This window comes from Tasmannia lanceolata, unplaced genomic scaffold (genome assembly GCF_043159265.1).
Source record: "Tasmannia lanceolata isolate RefF3 unplaced genomic scaffold, GAP_Taslan_0.1 ptg000011l, whole genome shotgun sequence".
NCBI classification, from domain to species: Eukaryota; Viridiplantae; Streptophyta; class Magnoliopsida; order Canellales; family Winteraceae; genus Tasmannia; species Tasmannia lanceolata.
The window spans coordinates 27,169,409-27,189,395 of NW_027518688.1; the positions used below are offsets into that span (position 1 = coordinate 27,169,409).

Sequence of the window (19,987 nt, forward strand, 5' to 3'; positions counted from 1 at the left end):
TTAGGCATCAACTCCTCCGAGTAGAGGTTACCTAGTTCTTGTCCGATACCAGGTCTGGCCCTAGCAAGTCTATCAAAAACTCCTTTGCTTTCTACCAAACCAGCAGCTGCTAAGCTGGTAAGACTTGGTTTACTTGTAGGACCAGCATTTACTAGGGAGTGATTTTTTTATGGTGGTAAGATGGTTTATGCATTGCCAATGTTTGAAAGGAGGTGTTTTTCAGTCTCTGATTATTGGAGTAGGTGTAGAGTCTGGCATGGCTCATCAACATCATTCTTTTTCCGGACATTCGGCAGGCATTATCATTAGAGATTGGAACACAATTCTGAAAGGCAGCATTCCCAAAAGTAAAGTAGTGGCGAGATCGAAGCCCCACTCCATCAAATTCCATCAAACTCATTGTCGACGGTTGCTCCCTAGGCAACCCAGGCAACGCAGGTATAGGAGGTGTTTTTAGGAATACTTTGGGCGAGATCATCTACTGCTTCGCGATTCCATAGAAGCTAAGGTTCCTGCACTCCACCAAGGATTGGCCATTTTCATGGAAGTAGAAAGTGATTCCTCTTAACTCAATTTTATGGGCTAAAGGAATTAGTGACGGGCCATGGAGACTAGCCAATCTATTAGACGAGATTAAAGATTTAAGTTTGTACGGTACTATCGCTTTTTCTCTCATTCCTAGAAGTGCCAACGATTTGGCTGATCGTCTAGCCAAGTTAGGAGCATCTAGTGCCTCATTTTATATGTGGGAATCTTTACCGACTGAAGTGCACTTGTAATCATTTCTACATTTCTTAATAAAAGTGTTGCCTTTTCCAAAAAAAGAACGAAAGTTTGGCATGGCTATTCTAGGTGGTGTTAGTAGGCTTTGCAGGAAAAAATTTGTGAGCTTACTGATTTTCATATCCTGGAGGCCTGGTGAATTATTTTTGTTATGCAAATTGAAATCATTTTGTGATTCCTACATCTGGGAGCTAGCAACTATTATTTCACAAATCAGGGATCTTTTTTTTTTGGAAATCAAACTGTTCCAGCATATGAAGAGATCAGCAGATGAATAAGCTGATAAACTGGCAAAAAAGGGGGTGCAAATAGGATGGAGTGGATATTACAGATTCAGATGGATCAAGGGTGGAGTCGTAAATATTAGGAGGGATGGTTTCGGGTGATTTTTGCTGTAAGGGTGTCTTGTCCCTCTGCTTTATATTTTCCGTTAAAGCTCCTTTTTGTCTTTTTTTTTTTTGAATGGTACTGTTACAGCTTTCTTGTAAGGGAAAAATACAGTTACCCCCCTCAACTTTCTGACACATTCAACGATAACCCTATAGTTTCAAACTCATTAACTACACCCCCTGACTTTTCAATGTGTTTAAGGTAGAGCCCCTCTTTTGAAACACTATCAATGCTAATTAACATCTCTTCTCTAGTCGGTTGATTAGAGAACCTTCTCTAGTCCGCTGACCAAACACATAGTGGACCCACATTGTTTGGATGATCCAAAGCATTCATTTGATAGGCCCTGACATAGGTGTGCCCAAAAAATCAGCTCCATAGGATCATCGTAACCTTTCAATTTGTGGATGGACTGTCAACTGAGGGGGTCTACCTTATACACATTGAAAAGTCAGGCGGTGTAGTTGATGAGTTTGAAACCCCAAGGTTATCGTTGAATGTTTGAGGGGGTGTAACTCTATTTTTCCCTTCTTTTAAATATAATGTACTTTTGAAACAAAGGAAAAAAATACTGGTGTAGAAACTTATTTTAAGAGTTAAGACCGCCTGCCTATGGAGGTTTGCATCAAGGGGCAACTTGACTAGGTGATGTCAACAGGGTTTTGCAGCAATCATTTTTGAAAGCTTACCGATTTTCATTTTCTGGAGGTTTAGTGAAGTCTTTTTGTTGTGCGAATTGAAATCTTTGTATTGAGTCTACATTTGGAAAGTTGATTGTTGTTGTTCATCCTAGACGTCCATCTTTTTAGAGCATTTTCTGAGGGGCTGTGCATTTCAGATCCTGGAATCTTTTTTCCATGGGATGTTTGGCAGCTTAAGAAGTCACGCATTTGAACTGGTAAGATTATGGGGAGGATGGTTTTGTTTTCAAAAGCCTCCCAGTTTGTCTCCCATCCCCTTCGTGGTCTTTTTCTTGTTAAACAGAAATATGTAAGAGTTCCAAACATGTTGTTTGAGACTGCAAATGGAGCAGAAATTTGGTTCTTTTTTCATTTGAGAACCTCTCATTGCAGTTGCATGTACTACAGAACTATTAGATATCTGATGTACATTATCAAGTTCCATCCTCAAAACAGTAGGTCTTCTTCAGATATGCTCTATTGCTTGTTTTCTGGGATTCTAATTTCCATTGCCGTTCCACCCTTTTGCGATGCTTAGGCTGATCTGATATCACAAGATTCACCAACAGGTCTTGGTTGCAAGTCACTTGTTCAGGGTTCAGTATCATTATTTTTTTACAAGGTATCACTCGAAAAAAGTGAAAAAAATAAAAAATAAAAATCGCAACGGGGCTGTTCTCCATGGGGGATAGCAAGCGGCGGGGTGTTTATTTTATCCTCGGATAAGACTTGCCACCCTTTGTTCATGTCGACCTTTGTTCTTGGATAAGATATCATCAAAAGTAAATTGGTTGCTGACGTGATAATTTCAAGATAAAATTATTCAAGCAGCATAGTGATGCAGGAGTATCCTCACTCGGATAGATTGTAGTTTACATAACTAGTTCTTTCTTCTCTGCTCATTTAGGCCCTATTGGCCCTCACCATCGATTTTCACAATCTGAAACGAACAGGGTCTTAGCCATTTTTTCTGCTTACACATTAGCGAACCTCAACAAATGCTGGAAGTCTGGATTTATTTTTAAGCAAAGATCTCTAATTGCCACGAGAATGCCTGCTAACTACTTCCAAAGACCTACTGATTTATTTGATGTCCATGCAAAATGACGTTTTAAGAATCACCATTAATAATTATAATGGACCATTCATAGCATTTGTGTATCATTTCAATACCCAGGGAAAGGGCTCTTCCTTCTGCCTCACCGGACCTGGAAAGGATAGTGACGTGCGCTCATCTGAGTCAGGAAAATAAACTGTCAATACCTGTGTGACGTAGATTATCTTTGGAATTTCTATCAAAATTAAGCTTTGACCCATCCATTTGGTGGGGGCGAGGGGCCTCCAGTCTATTATTATTCCTTGCATTATGGGCGCGTTTGGATCGCCGGATTTGGGAATGAGAAACGGAGTTCAATTATATTGTTTTTCGCTAAAACGGGTCTTTGGTTCAAAATTCGGTAACGGAATGGGGCCGCCTTGCGGAATTAACTTTGGAAAATTGGGTGGTATTCTGATTCCCATATGTCTCTCTGCACGCCATGCCATCATCTTTCACCTATCCTTAAAACCCATCTCTATCTCAAACCCTCCACTCCACTCCACTCCACTCCACTCCAACCAACAAACCTCACCTGAGACCCATCTCTGCAAGTCCAACCCCTTCCTCCAGGGAAGTGTACTTGAAACCTCTTTGGGCGGAGGTTCAAAGACCTCCGCAATCGCTCCTCTTGAAACCCTCGTTGAAACCATCTGCAACCATACAAACCAATGACTTGCAAAATTTCTTTTATGTGCACGGCTGTACATGCATGATTGGCTAGTACTTTAGTGGGCATGGCCCCCCAATGACCAATGCTTAGCAAGTGTACCCGGTCCCCTCAAGTGTAAATTCCTGGCTCCGCCCCGGTGCTTGCATCCAAGAATCACTGTCTTTTATCCAAGGCTGTGTGATTCTTACCTTTTGCTTCTTTCACCACCCAACAAAATGCTCCCAACAGTTCCAACCTTGAGTTCCAACCTTGTGTTTTTAAGGTACAGGAGACTCGGTCTTAAATTATTTTTCTTTACATGCTCTGGTGGCAGATTCAGGTTGATATGTTTCAATCTATTATGGAATCAGAACTTGATGCCTTGAACAAAAAGTCATATTGATTTGTATAATATGAAATATTCATTGAAAATTTGAGTCCGTTTCAGCAGATCAATTCCCTTGATTGATTCCAGTGCTTAACCAAACACTATAAATGGATTGTCATTCTGTTTACAGAGAGAATTGGAATAGGAATGGGTTTTGATACCGATTCCAATTCTTCATTCCCGCAATCCAAACGCACCCTATAGGTAAGGCAACTCCGCTTGTTCACACAAACACTTTCTATTCTACAAACATGGCACTCCTCTGATTCTGATTCTGATTCCGATTCTTCTTCTTCTTCTTCTTCTTCTTCTTGGTTATTGTGAAATTGGCTCGAATCTCCTTACCGCGTCCTTGAATAATATTCCTTCAATTTGTAGTATATCTCCCATGCAATTCGTTGAGAAATTCATGTCGTCCTTAGGAAATGAGATCTATTTTTATTTCTAGTATTATTCCCTCTCTCGCTCTCTCAATTTTACCATCCATCTCAAATATAGATTCTTGTTTTCTATTTGATTTTTTTGTATTAAAAATAAAAAAAGAGAAACTTATTTATACTTATCAAAGCAATTTATTTATTCATTTCCCATACACTTGAAGTTGTGCATACACTTGAAGTTGATCTTCAGTTAGTATGACCTGATCAAAATCCATTTAAGCAAGATTACACTTACCATAAAAAAGCTAGAAACGGCAAACAGAAAAAGGGGACGATTTCAAGCAAAACAGAGAAATTGCAGTCTCAGAGTTCTGTCGGAGACATCATCCCATGTTTGAACCATGCTCGAGCCCTGGTTAGAACAATCGTTTCCTACTTTGAACAGTATTAGTTGCCCAGAGAGCTGCACCGTAGATGACGACATTCCCATCACTTTGAACGATCAAACGGTAATTGTTTGGTCCTCTTGCGCTATTGCTTGTCCAGATTACATCAGAACCCGAGAAGATAACAAGGTTTCCATTGCTCTGCAGCGTAGCCCGACAGTTAGTTCCCTGCCTATTTGTTCCTGAATTCCATATAGCCCTCGTTGGTTTCACATACAGTACTAGATTGCAATCACCTTGCATTATAAACCGATACGGTCCGTTCTCCAAGAATTCGTTGCTGGCGAGGCTCTCGCTACTGAACATGACGTCCTCAGCAACAGCGCCAGCAGCTAACAAGCTTACAGCCAACAACATGGACATGGTTTTGATTCTTATGGATGCCATTGCCATTTCTTCTCTCTCTCTCTCTCTCTCTGATTATGATGAGAAGAGTCGATAGTTTGGTTATTTATGACTTCTTTTCTTTTATAGATGACTTCTTTGTTTTGTATGAGAAATTATACGGTGGTCGACTGTAAAGTACCATCAAGGTGGCACATCAAATGTACCACCCTTGATATTTGATCCAACAGCAGCCTCTTAAAAAGTGCGCTGCGGTGTTAGATCAAATATCAAGGGTGGTACCGTTTACGGTCACGCACCATATAAAAACTCGTTTTGTATTTGGTAATATTATGGCTGGTTTTTTTTTTTTTTAATGTCCTCTCTCTCTACATGATAAGAGGATAATGATTATTGAGCCCTTTCCTTAGAGTCTTAGTTTTTGAGGGGCTATATTTCTAAAAAGTTTTACTTCTAGAAGAGAGAATTCCTCTTAAGCTACTAGTTGGAGTGTGAAAGGGAAGACTTAGAAGGGTGGCTGGACTTGTTTTACTCGTTTGTGGATGACAAGAGAATTAAAGCTGGACATGAGTGAGACCCATCAAGGCTAGCTGGACCTATGTCACCTGCTTATGGATTTGGCTTCTTCTGTTCGCAAGTTTGGTGGCTCTAGACTTCTGTCATAATTTTTACTTAGGAAAATCATTCAAATCCTACTTAGATCCTCACACATATAAGAAGTAAGAAGTTGAGACTGACAGTAGAAAGCCAAAAATAGATAAGACTTGGAAACAGTAAAGATGGTCGAAATTGGGCAATGAGGCTGTATTCTTCAATGCTTCTCATTCTTCAGAATCATGTGGAACTGAGTCCTCTTCATTCCGAAGAAACAGTGCTTGAAGACTTACTTTGGTTTAAAGAAATGAGCTTGGTTAAAGAAGGCCATTCTTCATATTGTTTCTAGCTTTTTGTTGTATTTAGGAAGATCATCCAAATCTTTCTCAGATACTTGAATACATGGGAGGCGTAGATACTCAAAATTGGGAGGCCAAAAATAAATGAAAGCTAGTAATATGGAAGTGTGGAAGTCAAATTTGGACATCCAACGACACATCTTTCTTGTCGAGTTGTCGGTTTGTAAACATAGACGTCGGAAGTCGTAGTTCTCTTTCTCGCATGGTTCCATTTTATGAACATATAATGGCAAAAGTGGTCCCATGATTCAAGCTTGACTAAACAAAATCACTATATTGCAAATTAACTCATCTAAGTTAAGGATAACAGAGGATGTCAATCAGTCAATGGACACATAGGGTCCAATGGATCCAAAGGATACACATGTTAAATTGACAGGATTTTGCCACACAGCTGATCCTAGATGTGGCCATTGGATCCATATGGAGGGTGCTAATTAATGTACGAAAATACCCTTTGTTTTTCATTCATTTATATCGATTTATAACGATTTATAAGGGATATTTTCGTAACATTAAAACAACCTACTCAAAAAAAACAAATAACATTTCTCTCGCTCCCACTCTCTTTCGCAAGTCTCTCACCTTCTCCCTCTCCCCATGTCTCTCACCCCTTACAATAATTAATCAAATAGAGACACAAAGATTACCACGAACTCCCAATACATTGAGAGAAGACCCCATAGAAAAAACAGGGCCCTATAAAATTGTTTTAAAATTATCACCAGATCGCTGTACTACAAAAAATTCAGGTCTGAATCCAAGTAATCCACCAAAACACATTATTACAAAAATTGCTGAACCAAAGAAGCCTACACCTCAAGGGAGTAAGGAAACCCTATCAGCAAAAATGAATTCCCTCCAAATTTCCAGACAAGTATATTCATGTTTTCTGATGTATGAACTGAGAAAAAAAAATGTTCCTAAGCAAACTAAAACTTCAGCTTTCGAGAAACAAAAGCAAGCGCGTCAACAAATGATGCAGTCACGCAGAAAAGGGTTTGTATGGTTGACATAATTTTCCCATAAAGGTTTATACCTGCCGATAGCCAACTTTAGCCATGGCTTCATATTCCCATTGTAGTGCACGACGGCTGCACTCTCGATCAACCGATCATCAATATTGGAGTCATACCCTAATCCCAACACGTGCCATCTTCGGTCAAGCGGCTCGGTTAGTCCATAAAATGCAAGAAGGCCGGGAGGAAGGGTCCCAAGCTTCCAAAGCGAATGGTCTCGATTCTGTTCCTGCCAGTAGTGATATTGGGCTGTCACATTAGCCTTCTTCCAAGCTATTAGGTCAAAAACATTCATCCCAAATGCCCATCCACAGGCTTGTGGATCAAATTTTCTGCCAATAATTGGGTCTGAGAAATTGAGATACTTGTAAAAACGATGAAACGCCTCGAGACATGTCTCCACAGCTCCATTCACATTCCCATGCAAATCCAAGGAAAAAAGAGGGGTAAGGTCCTTCTGAACAACAACATCATCATCTAAAAACACCACCTTCTCGAGCAGCGGATATATTTCTGGGGTGTAGAATCGCAAGTGATTCAGAATAGACAGATATTTTGGGTTCCAAAATTTTACTTCGCTCTTTTGATCTTTAGAATCCTTTAAGTAGTAAGCTTGTGTTTCTGCATCTAAGAGTTGTTTCATCACGGGAGAGTAAGAGGCGTTTAACCAAGAAAATTCTTCCACATTTTGTACTTCTATGGTCGACCCTTTAAAGTCGTTAGTGAAAAACCAGGCCTGCATTGCTCTGTGATTGATCTGATCTGTGACTATATGAAAAACGAGCTGTTTGGGGTGATCGGCATTGGAGACAGTGGAATTCACAACAGTCGAAGTAGCCAGCACGTTATCAGAGAAAATGCAAAAGTGATAGAGATTGTTGTCCAAAAGCCGAGGGGAATTCCTTTGCTCATTCGCAAGTTCTTGTAGTGCAGGATTACTAAGCCATTGAACTGTAAGTTTGATGTTCAAACAGTAAAGACTCTTGGGCAGGGCTTCGGCGGCTAATTGAGCGAATGTGGAGCCTTGTACAGTCGCCGCATTTGCACGTTCTTCGAGGGCTTGGATATGGTTCTTTAGCGTCGTTATTGTGGTGGCACTATCATAGTGAGTGTCCTGGGCTTTATATATTAGCAATGATAATCCTCTAACTATAGACTCTGCTTCAATTACTGTAATAGGTGTCCCTCTCATGGCGGCTTTCGAAAGCAAATGCTGGCAATGTCGGATTTTTGAACTGAGCTCCCAAGCTAGCTGAAGGTTATCGTGCTCTTTTGCAATAATGACATATGCCTTGGCTAGTGTCATTTGATCACTCAACTGCCTGGCGAATGAGGTAGCACTTAACATCTCCTCGGTGAGATTTATTGCCATATTTGGAGCCTCTTTAATCGTCGCATGACTCATATCCATCTCCTGTTAAAAGAAGAAAAGTAAGCCCTCAATGGATAATTGTCAAAACAATTCACAAAGGTACGACTTGAGGAAAAAAACAAAGAGAATGCGCGCACATGCACGCACACTGTTAAAGGAAGAAAAGTAAGCCCTCAATGGATAATTGTCAAAACAATTCACAAAGGTACGACTTGAGGAAAAAAACAAAGAGAATGCGCACACGCACACACACGTGCACGCACGCACACACATGGGGATGAGGCGTCCCCCAATGTACCACGAATACAGTCAAACCTTCCCAAACTACACCAGGAAACCCTTTTAAGAATCCCCATGAATACTCCATCAAAACTGCCAAGGCAGCCCCAAACTCTGTAGAAGAGAAGACTAGCCGCAAGTCCCATTTCTTGTGAGGGCAGCACCGTATCAACCATTTAACCCGAGAGAGAGAGAGAGAGAGAGAGAGAGAGAGAGAGAGAGAGAGAGAGAGAGAGAGAGAGAGAGAGAGAGAGAGAGAGAGTTGGTATCTTTCCACCCATCTGTTAATTTAGAATTTTCTCCTTGGCTCGCACAACTCATTGGTCTCGGGAGTGGCAATGCGAGCTCCTATAAAGAAATTAAGGGCATAGATTAATTTTGTGACCTCGAAACAGTTTTGTAGGGACATAAAAGAAGTTATTGCTTGGAACTCAGCCTTCTCTTGGTACTAGGAGTAAATTTCAGCAAGGAGTACGCTTAACCTTCACTATCAGGGCCGTAATGTAGAGAATGATCTTGTTCCAGTAAATGGAAGTCAGTGGCTCAAGCTAGCAAATGATGTATGCTGGGATGTGCTGCTACTTTATCATTTACTTCTAGTGGCACTAGCCTTTTATCTTTTCTACATAAGTTGTTCCATGCATATAGACTAAAAAACAGAACATTCAGTTTATAAAGAAGTGAATATGAGCAAGGCATAATGGACAAAATACTCAGAGAAAATGCAACAGGGTATGAGATGGATATGAGGCGGAGGGCTAGTTCATGTTATAGTTGCATATATATCTTAGGATTATTAGGCACTTCATATCAATATATATGTGTGTTTCTTATCTCCGTTAAATGGTACAGAACTAGTTTGTGACACTGGAATTTTATTGCTAACATCATGATCTTCCAAAGAATAGTGATGTACAGGCATTATGACCATAATATCTAAACCATAAATTTAGTAATTTACCAAAAATAGAACATAATAAATTAAAACATATAATATTAAAGGAAATGATTTCTGCACTCCCTTATTTTGAAAATGGCACTCCATACTTAATGACTTTTTGTATGGGCTGTTGAGAGCATCTAAGGAATCGTTAAAAGCTTTACAAGCTAAATTCTGGTGTGTCATTATTGTAACCGTGAGGTTATAAAGCTAGAGCACCACCCCAAGTGAAATGTTTAGGTAAAAATAAGGTGAATATTTCAGCATGTTGAGATCCTTAAAATGAACTAAAACACTTTTTTCTGGAGCAACACCCCAAGTGAAATGTTTAGGTAAAAATAAGGTGAATATTTCAGCATGTTGAGGTCCTTAAAATGAACTAGACCACTTTTTCTTTCACCACTGTATCCTGCTCTGTAAAAGAAAAACTTCAATTTACCAAACTAACACACTTTTTCTTTCACAATTGTATCCTGCTCTGTAAAAAGAAAAACTTTAATTTACCTTCTTATTTATGTTCTTCATAACTTCGATAGTGTGGGTTTCGGTAACCCGGTCCACCAGCGGTTATAGGAACCATATGGGGACAGGGAAGGAGGAGGATTGGATAATTACTCACACATTCTCCCTGACTGGACCAATCGGTACTACAGATTTGAGCAAGGCGGAACCTAGAGCCCTCCTAACAGGTTTGATATTGTTTCGAGTTTCATTTGGAGGTAGCCTGCTGGTGGAAGGTTAGTCATCTAATGTCATTTCGTGAGGGAAGAAACAAACTACGGGCCCGTGGAGATTAACAAGTACGATCAACAAAATCTCAGAATTAAGTCAGTCCTCCTTTTTATCATTCGCCCATATCCCCCATAGCATTGACGTCCCGGATCCTTGGACCAATGGTGGGTGGAGTCTGGAGTGAGGAGAGGGACAATCTCTGCCCCTTGTAAATTGTTTTCTATTTTTCTGTACTGTATTTCTGCTGTGTTTTAATAAAGTTTTCTCAATGATTCGAAAAGAAAAATCTTGATAACAAGAGGAATGATAGAATGAAGGGCGCCCTTGCAAAAATCAGCTACAAGGGCGCCCCTATTGGTCTGTTTCAGCAAAGCAAATTTATAGCAAAGCCGTTTCCATATTTTTCTCCACCATCATAAATGGACTTTGCTGAAAAGGACCAATGGAGACACCCTTTTAGCTGGTTTTTTGCAAGGGCGCCCTTCATTCTATCATTCCTCTGATAACAAGCTTTAATGGGAAAAGAAAGAATTACAAGAGGACAGAGCTTGCCCGACAGCCATATCAAGCTTTACAACACCTCTTCTAGCAAGCAAGTTCGCCATCCCATTGGCACCTTAAAAAATATGGAAAGAAAAAAATGTCTAGGTCTCTACTTATCTCATCAACCTCATCATTTGATAGGTGATTCTCCACATGCCCAGGATGTAGTACAAGCAATGACATACAAAGTATCACCCTCCAGCAATGAAGCACGGGTACTCTCCGGAGGCCCACGCACCCGTATCGGGTGCGTATTGGGTGCAGGAGCACCCGAGTACGACCTGGGTGCATACCAGGTACGCACCCAAACATCATCGGGAGGATGAGGATGAGGGCATACCTGGGCGCACCCGCACTTTCCGGAGGCCCTCATCATCTGCCCTAGGTGCGTACCGGCTACTCACCGGAGGCCCACGCATCCGTATTGGTGATGTTATTGTTATTTGATTGTTCTCCAATTAAATTATTTGACTTCTTTAACAAAATATTTATTTTTTATTTTTTATAAATATATAATAAAAATATAAAAATATATTATATTTAGCGTACCCCCAACGTAGCCGTATCCTTCTTCTTTTTTAAATCACATATATACGTACCCTTATCCGTGCTTCATAGCCCTCCACTCAAGCCTTCTGATACTCGTTAAAAAATATTTTCGGCACATTGGCCTTGTTCATCACCAAACCCAACTGGACCAAAATAGCTTTCACCGCCTCATGATTTACTATTTTTGTCTAACCTTAGCAGCTTTCCTTCTTCACCTCCCCTCCCCCCTCCCCTAGCTCGCAAATGCTGAGGTTCAAAGTATGGTAACAAGATACGATGGGTGGAGTACCCTACTTAACAAGATACGATGAAGGGTGTGGGATAGGTGTCGATACGCTTCATTCGTATCCTCATGTTTTACTTTGGACTTTGCCTCCATCTGTAAGGTGTTGGTCTTTCATATAAAGACAAAAGAAATAAACCTTTTGACCATAAATCTCCTTTACTCTCTTTATATTCCTCACCATAAAGAAAATGAGATTCCAAAAAATCCTAAGTTGTAAATGTCATTATAAAGGAGATGAAAATCCTACGCAAAGGAGAGAGGTCTCTACGAAAGGAGGTATTGATTTGTTGTATAAGAGGGATGTGTGTGCTTTTCAAGATTTAAACCACATTTGGTTTAAACTATTTTAAAATTTTCTTAGTGGATTCTTACCCATATCCCACACTCATATAGAATCCTTGTCGTATCCTTATCCTAAGATTTGGAACTTGGAGGAACCCTATAACAAATCCTTGCAGTACCAGATACCCACACACATATATCCAGGTAGCATAGATGGTTCCCACAGATGACTTCTTTACATCTATGATGAAGATCTTGAACTATGATTTCCAAAAATGTTTCCTAATCAATCCCAATAGATAATGAAGCATTTGATCTTCTAGACAATCTTGCACCAAGGAGATATAATATCCTAACCTTCGATTTATCGCTCCATATGCCCCAATTCACTCCAATGTTTGATCTTCTAGACAATCTTCCACCAAGGAGAAACAACAACCTAAAAACTCTCTCTCTCTCTCTAGTTCCATATGCCACAAATCACTGCAAAGTGAGCAATTTTCAGAAAAAATTGATGTTCACCCTAACAGGTCACACTCCACTCTAATTGATCTTCATCCCCAATGGTCACACTCCACTCTCTAAGGAGGGAGAATTATGATGGCAAAAAAATCCAGTTCATGCTCAACCTTTTAAAATAGAAAAATTCTCAATACAACACCTTGTGATGATATATGATAAAAGAAACTACTTGGAATCCTCCAAAAGTAGAAAACATGTTAGAAAATTGAGCAATTACACAAAAACACAAATACTATTAAAAACTGAAAGATCTCAAATCTCTCAAAATAGGATCAAACACAAAGTGTAGCAAATGAAAACATGAGGTGCAAAATACCCAAACATAGAAAGAAAGAGCACAAGATTTATGTGGCTCGACAGTCTGCCTGCCTACGTCCACGGATGAAGAGAGTTTCGCTATTTCGAATTCGATTAGTGTTACAAACTCTATTCATTTTTTTTCTCGGTAAAGAAACACACAAAACCTCACACTCTGTACCCCTACTATGTGGCTTATATATTAATGTCACTGCATCAAGAAATCACCAAAATACCATGATAGAGAAGATTGAAAATTGAATTTTCTTTCCACGTGTGCGTTGCACACATCAGTCAACTGTGTCTGTGTGTGTTGGAGGAGGGGGTTTGAATCACAGCCCAAATACAAGACATCTGCATAATAAACATAATTGTCCCAAATAGAACTATAGACGATCAAACAACAATAATTTTCACAAAAAATATTCAGATAGGGGAAAGTCTATGACCTAATAGCAAAAAAGCGTAACTATCCATTTACCTCCTTAAAAGTATATTGAAACTTCATATATCTATATACTATATAGCAGAAGAGAAAAGGATAGATTTTTTTGAATTTCTTTGTAAATTCCAACGTTTTGACGTGAGGATTTTCAAGGCTTTTTTTACTATTGACACCAGCTGGAAAATCAGAAATTCCCTAAACATCCATATTTTTGTGTAAATTCCAATGTTTTGACGTGAGGATTTTCAAGGCTTTTTTTACTATTGACACCAGCTGGAAAATCAGAAATTCCCTAAACATCCATATTTTTGTCCTCTCTCTCTCTCTCTCTCTCTCTCTCTACAGCTGCGTCTCGCGACCCACGCGTCTCCCTCCTCTCACCAGATGGTTTTAGGGTAGGGTTCTGAGGTTTTTTAGGGATTTCTCCGATTCAATGTTTATCGGCTCTTTGGGAGACAGGGAAGAGAGCAAAACCCTCCTCATTTTCTTCCACCTCCTTCCGACGAACTCTCTCTTTTCCTTCTCACCCCTTTCCATCTGCTTCAGTCCAAGTTGCCACACCTGCAACTCCCTCTCTCTCGCTCTCAATCTTAACGGCCCCGCCATTCTTCTTCCCTTCCAATCTCCGCAGCCTCCAAGAAGAAATTGATATCGTTTGTTTTCCTAGCAGAAGTCTGTTTCTTTTATTAGTGACGAGCTAGTAGAAAGATGATTAGCCATTCTTGATAAAAATGGATATCTGACAGCTCTATTATAGTTTTCCCATGATCCAAGATATTTTCATTGCAGGCACCAACACTCTCTGTAGCGACGCAGTGAGTAGCTAGGCTCATTAATCATGCAATCGTGTTCGAGAGACAAATCAGATATTGAATTGGTAGGCAGCAAAACAGGCTCGTCCATGAATCAGAGAGTCCAAATAAGCAATTGTCAGGGCAACTTTCAGACTCCACCCAACATTGCCCCTCATCATCAAACAGAGCAAACAAGATTTCTCCATAGCGGCCTTCGACATACCCAAAAGGCCAAAAGTATAAATAGACACTCGGGATTTATATGAATTCACCTTATTCGGAAACATCTATTTACATATGAACCTTTGAGGATTTAGGGCGGATAAGAACTAGAGCCTTCAGGCTTTGCAGATTGTTTATCATAGAGAAGAGAAGTTTACATAAATGTCCAGAAAAATTCTTAGAGGGGATTTTCAAGATACAATGGTTGCCTGGAGAGAGAGACTTTCTCATCCCACGATTACACATCCATAAGGTATATCATTACCTTTTATTACTTAGGTTAAACCAATTACATATCGATAAGGTATAACATTACCTTTTATTACTTAGGTTAAACCCCAAGTCTGTGTGTGTGTGTGTGTGTGTGTGTGTGTGTGTGTGTGTCTCCTAATCCATCTTAGAAACCGAAGATAAATTCCCACGATTTGGAGAATGTCCGCCTTCTCTCTTTGTTTTCTATTCAAACAAGAAAACTGCCAAGAGAGTAGATTCTTAGTCTAACTAGGATACTCCCCACTCCACTTACATGGAAAACAGTATAAACAAGAAAACTACCAAGAGAGAGAGTAGATTCATAGTCTAACTAGGATACTCGCTACTCCACTTACATGGAAAACATGATACCAGTTCTAACAATCTCCACCTTGGTTTGTTTCATAGCCAGCCCGAAGATTTGTGTAAGCGTCTCTACCTATTTGCCGTCACCACAAACATTCATTGGCCTTCAGAAGTACTAGTTACACATACTATCGAATCATCTTGGCATTGACTCCACCTTACTCAATCAATACAGTCAATGCAAGTGTGTAGCCGCCCCGAGTCACTCATCCAGTCAACTCCAGAGGGAGTTACCTCGATCTATCCTCTCCAACTCATGACCCTTTATCTTCTTCAATGTTTCATTCTTTCCCTTCAACGCTTTTTAAGTTGGTTGGCATCCTAGGAGAGTTGATCAGTGATCCACCCACTGATCGTCTCACCGGCCCTAGAATTCCTGCAAAAGTTAACATGGCGATTGCCTACTTTGAGCAATGATCAGAGAAGTTACCTACCGATCCCAGAAAACCCATCTAAAACCCGAGAGTGCCAATCATCTATCAAATCCTATAGAGCATCTAGCCAACGTTGATTTGCACCGATCAAAACCAACAGGCAGATCAACGGTCTCTACTGCTAGAAACCCAAAAACGTAATTTAATTTGATCAAAACTAGATCCAAACTGGCTCTAACCGATTGGAACCTCCTCCAAATCACTTCATCTCATTTCTAAACACCAAAACAGAGAGAAACAATGCTCCAACTGCAATTAAATTCAGAAAAATCAAAACTCAAAAAATTTATCTAGTTATTCTTCTTCCTTAACCCAAGCTCTAACTTGTGCTCTAATACTACTTTGTAAAAATTCTTTTTCTCTCATTCCTAGAAGTGCCAACGAATTGTCTGATCGTCTTGCCAAATTCAGAAGCTTCTAGAGCCTCATAGTATATAGGGCATTGTTTCCCCCCACAAGTGCACTTGTAATCCATATTTAATAAAATTGGTATCTTTGTCAAAAAACAAAAAAAAAAACACTTCGTAGAAATCTGACGAGGCCTAAACTGATCTTATCACACAAAATAAAGAAGAAAACAACAATCGCAAAGATACACGAATGTTTAGCGTGGTTCAACAACGGCAAGTACATGAGAAATCCACCGTGAGCAAGAACAAAGGATTACAATGGTATTCCCCTTGAACTAAAACCAGATCAAAATATGAATCCCTTTCTCATAATCTCTCCAAACCCCCTTACTCTCTCTCTCTCTCTCTCTCTCTCTCTCTCTCTCTCTCTCTCTCTCTCTCTCATTATGCCCAATAGAGAAAATTTATCATCCCACGATCAATCATCCATAAGGTATACCATTTACTTATATAACTTAGGTTAAAACCTAAGTCTCTCCATCCCTCCCTATATCCTAGTCCAACTAAGAACCCTAAGACAAATCCCACGGCTTGGCCACTGTCCTACTCCTTTCTTTGCTTCCAATTCAAACAAGGAACTACCAAGACAGAGTATACTCCTAGTCTAACTAGGATGGTCCCCACTCCACTTGCATGGAAAACAAGACACCATATCTAACTTGACCAAATATAGAGTACACTCCTAGTCTAACTAGGATGCTCCCCACTCCACTTGCATGGAAAACAAGACACCATATCCAACATGAACAAATATACCCTCCCTCGCTCCCCTCCCTCCCTCCCCCCTCTCTCTCTCTCTCTCTCTCTCTCTCTCTCTCTCTCTCTCTCTCTCTCTCTCTCTCTCTCTATGTTTATGTGTGTGTATCTGTGATTTTTTTCTGAAGATCAATCGGGCGAATTTGTGCTATTGTTCAATTTAGTGTTTAAAAATGCGGATGTGACGCAGAATGCGGCCAAGAAAAATCCGTGTCGACTCGGTGCGGATGCGGCCAAGAACTTCGTTGACACGGTCATAACTCAAGAGCGTCAAAGGTGTTTTTATTGACTTTGTAGGGCAAAACGCGGAATGTGGACGCGGTGCAACGCGGAACGCGGCCAAGGTAAAAGGGAGTCGACTTCTGAGTCGAGTCAACGAGTTTTTAAACACCGGTTCAATTTCTGGCAAGTTATCTACTTTTTTTGTGGATTCCTAGTAGATTAGAAGCATCACGGCTATAATTAGTTAACTATGGTGTTAGAACCCACATTAATCTTGACGTCATACAAGTCCAACGGAAACTAACACAAAAGCTAAAAGCTTGAGATAAGCACACATTCATGTTGCAGTTAGAATACACACAAAATAATGCATAGGACTGCAATAAGCTTGAGTGTGTGCACTAACCTAAAAGACCCTTGTGGATAAGATATGTATTAAGCAGCATGAGACCAGACAAATCAAGCACAAGATAAAACAAGAACACACGCAAAACCTATATGGATTATGGATTAGCTCAACCCAAGTAATGGCTACTTAAATGTAATCTATTGGACCTTTCATAGGCGCACTGATTTGAGACATGTGGCTTCGTTTCTGGACTTGAATGCTGTGAACTCACACTCAAAAATCCATGTAAGATGTAGCTAAGTCAATGGAGGCACTAATCCATACAGATCTATTTGCTTTAAAGGTTATGTTGGACATAAGTGAAAAACTTATATAGTTATATCTAACATTGAACAACAGATCTTGGAAGTTCAATCAAACAAACAATTGTTTACAAAAATAACAATTATTCATTCCACCAGAGCATCACAAAGTTAAATGTGCCCATGCAGACTTTTGATTTTATTAAAAATTCCCGTAGGAAAGCCCGATTGAACACATAGATCATAGATGCTGACAGAAAAGGATCACCCCAAACCCTACAAATTTCGAATACTTGAAAAAATTGGGAAAAAGGTATACAAGTGATGATAGAATTATCAAATTTGGATGATTTACAAACTCAAATTAAGCTCATCTATATTTCACTAATCCTGTGATATCAGCAATCTTTTCCAGACTCTTCAAACCATAAGTGTCATCCAAAAAGGGGTCCAACTTGAGAAAGGGAAAGCAGTGTTTCAAAGCGCAGATGTGGGGTCAAAATGCGGTCAAAGTAGATCCTAGTCAACTCGGAGCGACACGGACGAGTACTCAGTTAGCGCAGCCAAGTACTTGGTTGACGCGTTTGAGTATTCAGAAGAGTCAAAGGAGTTTTGATTCAATTTGTAGGGTATAATGTGGACTTGGAAAAGAACACGGCCAAGGTAAAAAAGGAGTCGACTCAGTGCGTGGGTGCGTGTTGTGGGGGGGGGAGGTGTGGAACTATGAGGGTAAGTATTCAAAATATGGATCATATGAAAGATACAGCGCAAAACAATAAAAAAATCTAAAGTCAATCAATTAATCAATACCAGACCATATATTTCAGCTGCCCCTATTCCAACTGCTGAGGATTTGATCAGGAGCTATTCATAAATGCTAATATGGGTGTGCATCTATCAAAACAAATCCGTACAATTCTACAACCAAGAAACATGTTACATTGAAAAAAGAGACAGAACCCAAATTGGGCTTTTCATTTATTTATGAAAGAAAATTTCAACACAATCACTCATCAACTAAAACCAGGTCATCCAATCAGAAGTCTCAGCTACTGATAGGTCTCATCAGAAAACCTAATCAATACAGACATCAAATCAAATAAAAATCTGTTCAATGAATCAATAACAGCTCGAATTGAAATTATTCTAAATTGCAATTAGGTTTTTCCTTCTGGTTACCTGCATAGGCTGTTCAAATTGATCTTGATGGAAATGTTGGACAATAAAAAGCACCATACCAATGACCAAAAATAAGCCAAGAAACCCTAGGATCCAATTAGAAACCCTCCTCCGCGCCGGGCGCCTGAATTCCGCCGCCCTTCTCCGCATCTTGAAATGATATCTCCCTCAATTTACAATAAAATCAAAAACCCAACAGAACCCATTTCTCAGATTAGATTGAGAAAGCAAATAAACTGATTTCTCCTCACCGTCGCAACCTTTGTCCTTCACTTCTCAGAGAACCAAACTATCAAAAGAAGTATAAAACGGGTGCCACGTGGACCTTTGTTGCATTCAAATGGATTTCGGAAATGGGTCTCACCGATGGAGAGAAGGGGACATATGATTTTTGGGTGAGAATATGAGGAAATGATCTGTGAAGTTGCCAATATAAGAGGGAGGAGAGGGGTTTCTACAAAAAGGATTGAAAGTGAGAAGGTTTCCATATTTATGTTTAGTAATTGGAGGGGAGGAAAAATGGAAAATGTTAGTGAATTGTTTTGTATGACCTGTGGTATTGGATTTTTTTTTATGCTAAAGAGTTAAAAATAGGCAATGAGGGCAGGACCTGCACATGAAACCGTGTGCTATTTTTACAAGAATATAACACTTTATTTTGGATCATGATATTGGCACTCCCTTGATTTGATAATTGCACAAACTCAGCCTGTCTTTTTTTTTAATTGGCTTATGAGAGCTTTTTGGGAACTGTAATATCCTTTGACCGCTGTGTTAAAAAGGAAAAGACAAAGTGAGTTAGTGCAATTATCAAAATATGGTAGTGCCAATATCAAAACATGGTAGTGCCAATATCAATTGCCTTCCTTTTTTTTTGTGTGCGCTTTCCCTTGTTGGTGTGGTTTTCGTTTTGGTTTCCAATCAAGAAGGAAAAGGGCGTGTGGTTTCAAAAGGTTGCAAACATCCAATGAGAAATGGAAAAGAAAGGGAGGGTCTTATCATTGCTACCAAAAGGGTTTTCATGATTCTAGTCTTGATCAAGGGAAAGAAGTATCACTAAAATGTTTGAAACCCATGGACTTTTTCAATTTTATAGATTAGGTATGGGTGTGTGTTCTTACATAGAATCATGACCATCCATATGATATTTGGATTTGTCTGATTGATCTAGCCTATTGTTATGTAGTTACATCATATGGGCCATTTCGTAAGAATGGCTTGGAAGGCCAAAGGTTAATATATTTTGCATGGCTTTGATGGCTCGTATCCAATGGATCTAATAGCTTTTTATAATTTTGTGCACTTACAATTTCCAACACACA

General features: G+C 39.7%; 1 protein-coding gene across 1 annotated transcript; it reads right to left on the minus strand.

The window, feature by feature from the left end:
• Positions 1-6,780: 6,780 nt before the first annotated feature.
• Positions 6,781-19,225, minus strand: LOC143886341 (hexosyltransferase GAUT11-like). Its single transcript, XM_077390288.1, has 2 exons — positions 18,666-19,225; positions 6,781-8,546 (listed from the first exon to the last, which is right to left on the minus strand). The coding sequence occupies exons 1-2, from the start codon at positions 18,813-18,815 to the stop codon at positions 7,083-7,085; spliced, it is 1,614 nt and encodes a 537-aa protein (XP_077246403.1). The 5' UTR covers positions 18,816-19,225; the 3' UTR covers positions 6,781-7,082.
• Between the last annotated feature and the right edge of the window lie 762 nt (positions 19,226-19,987).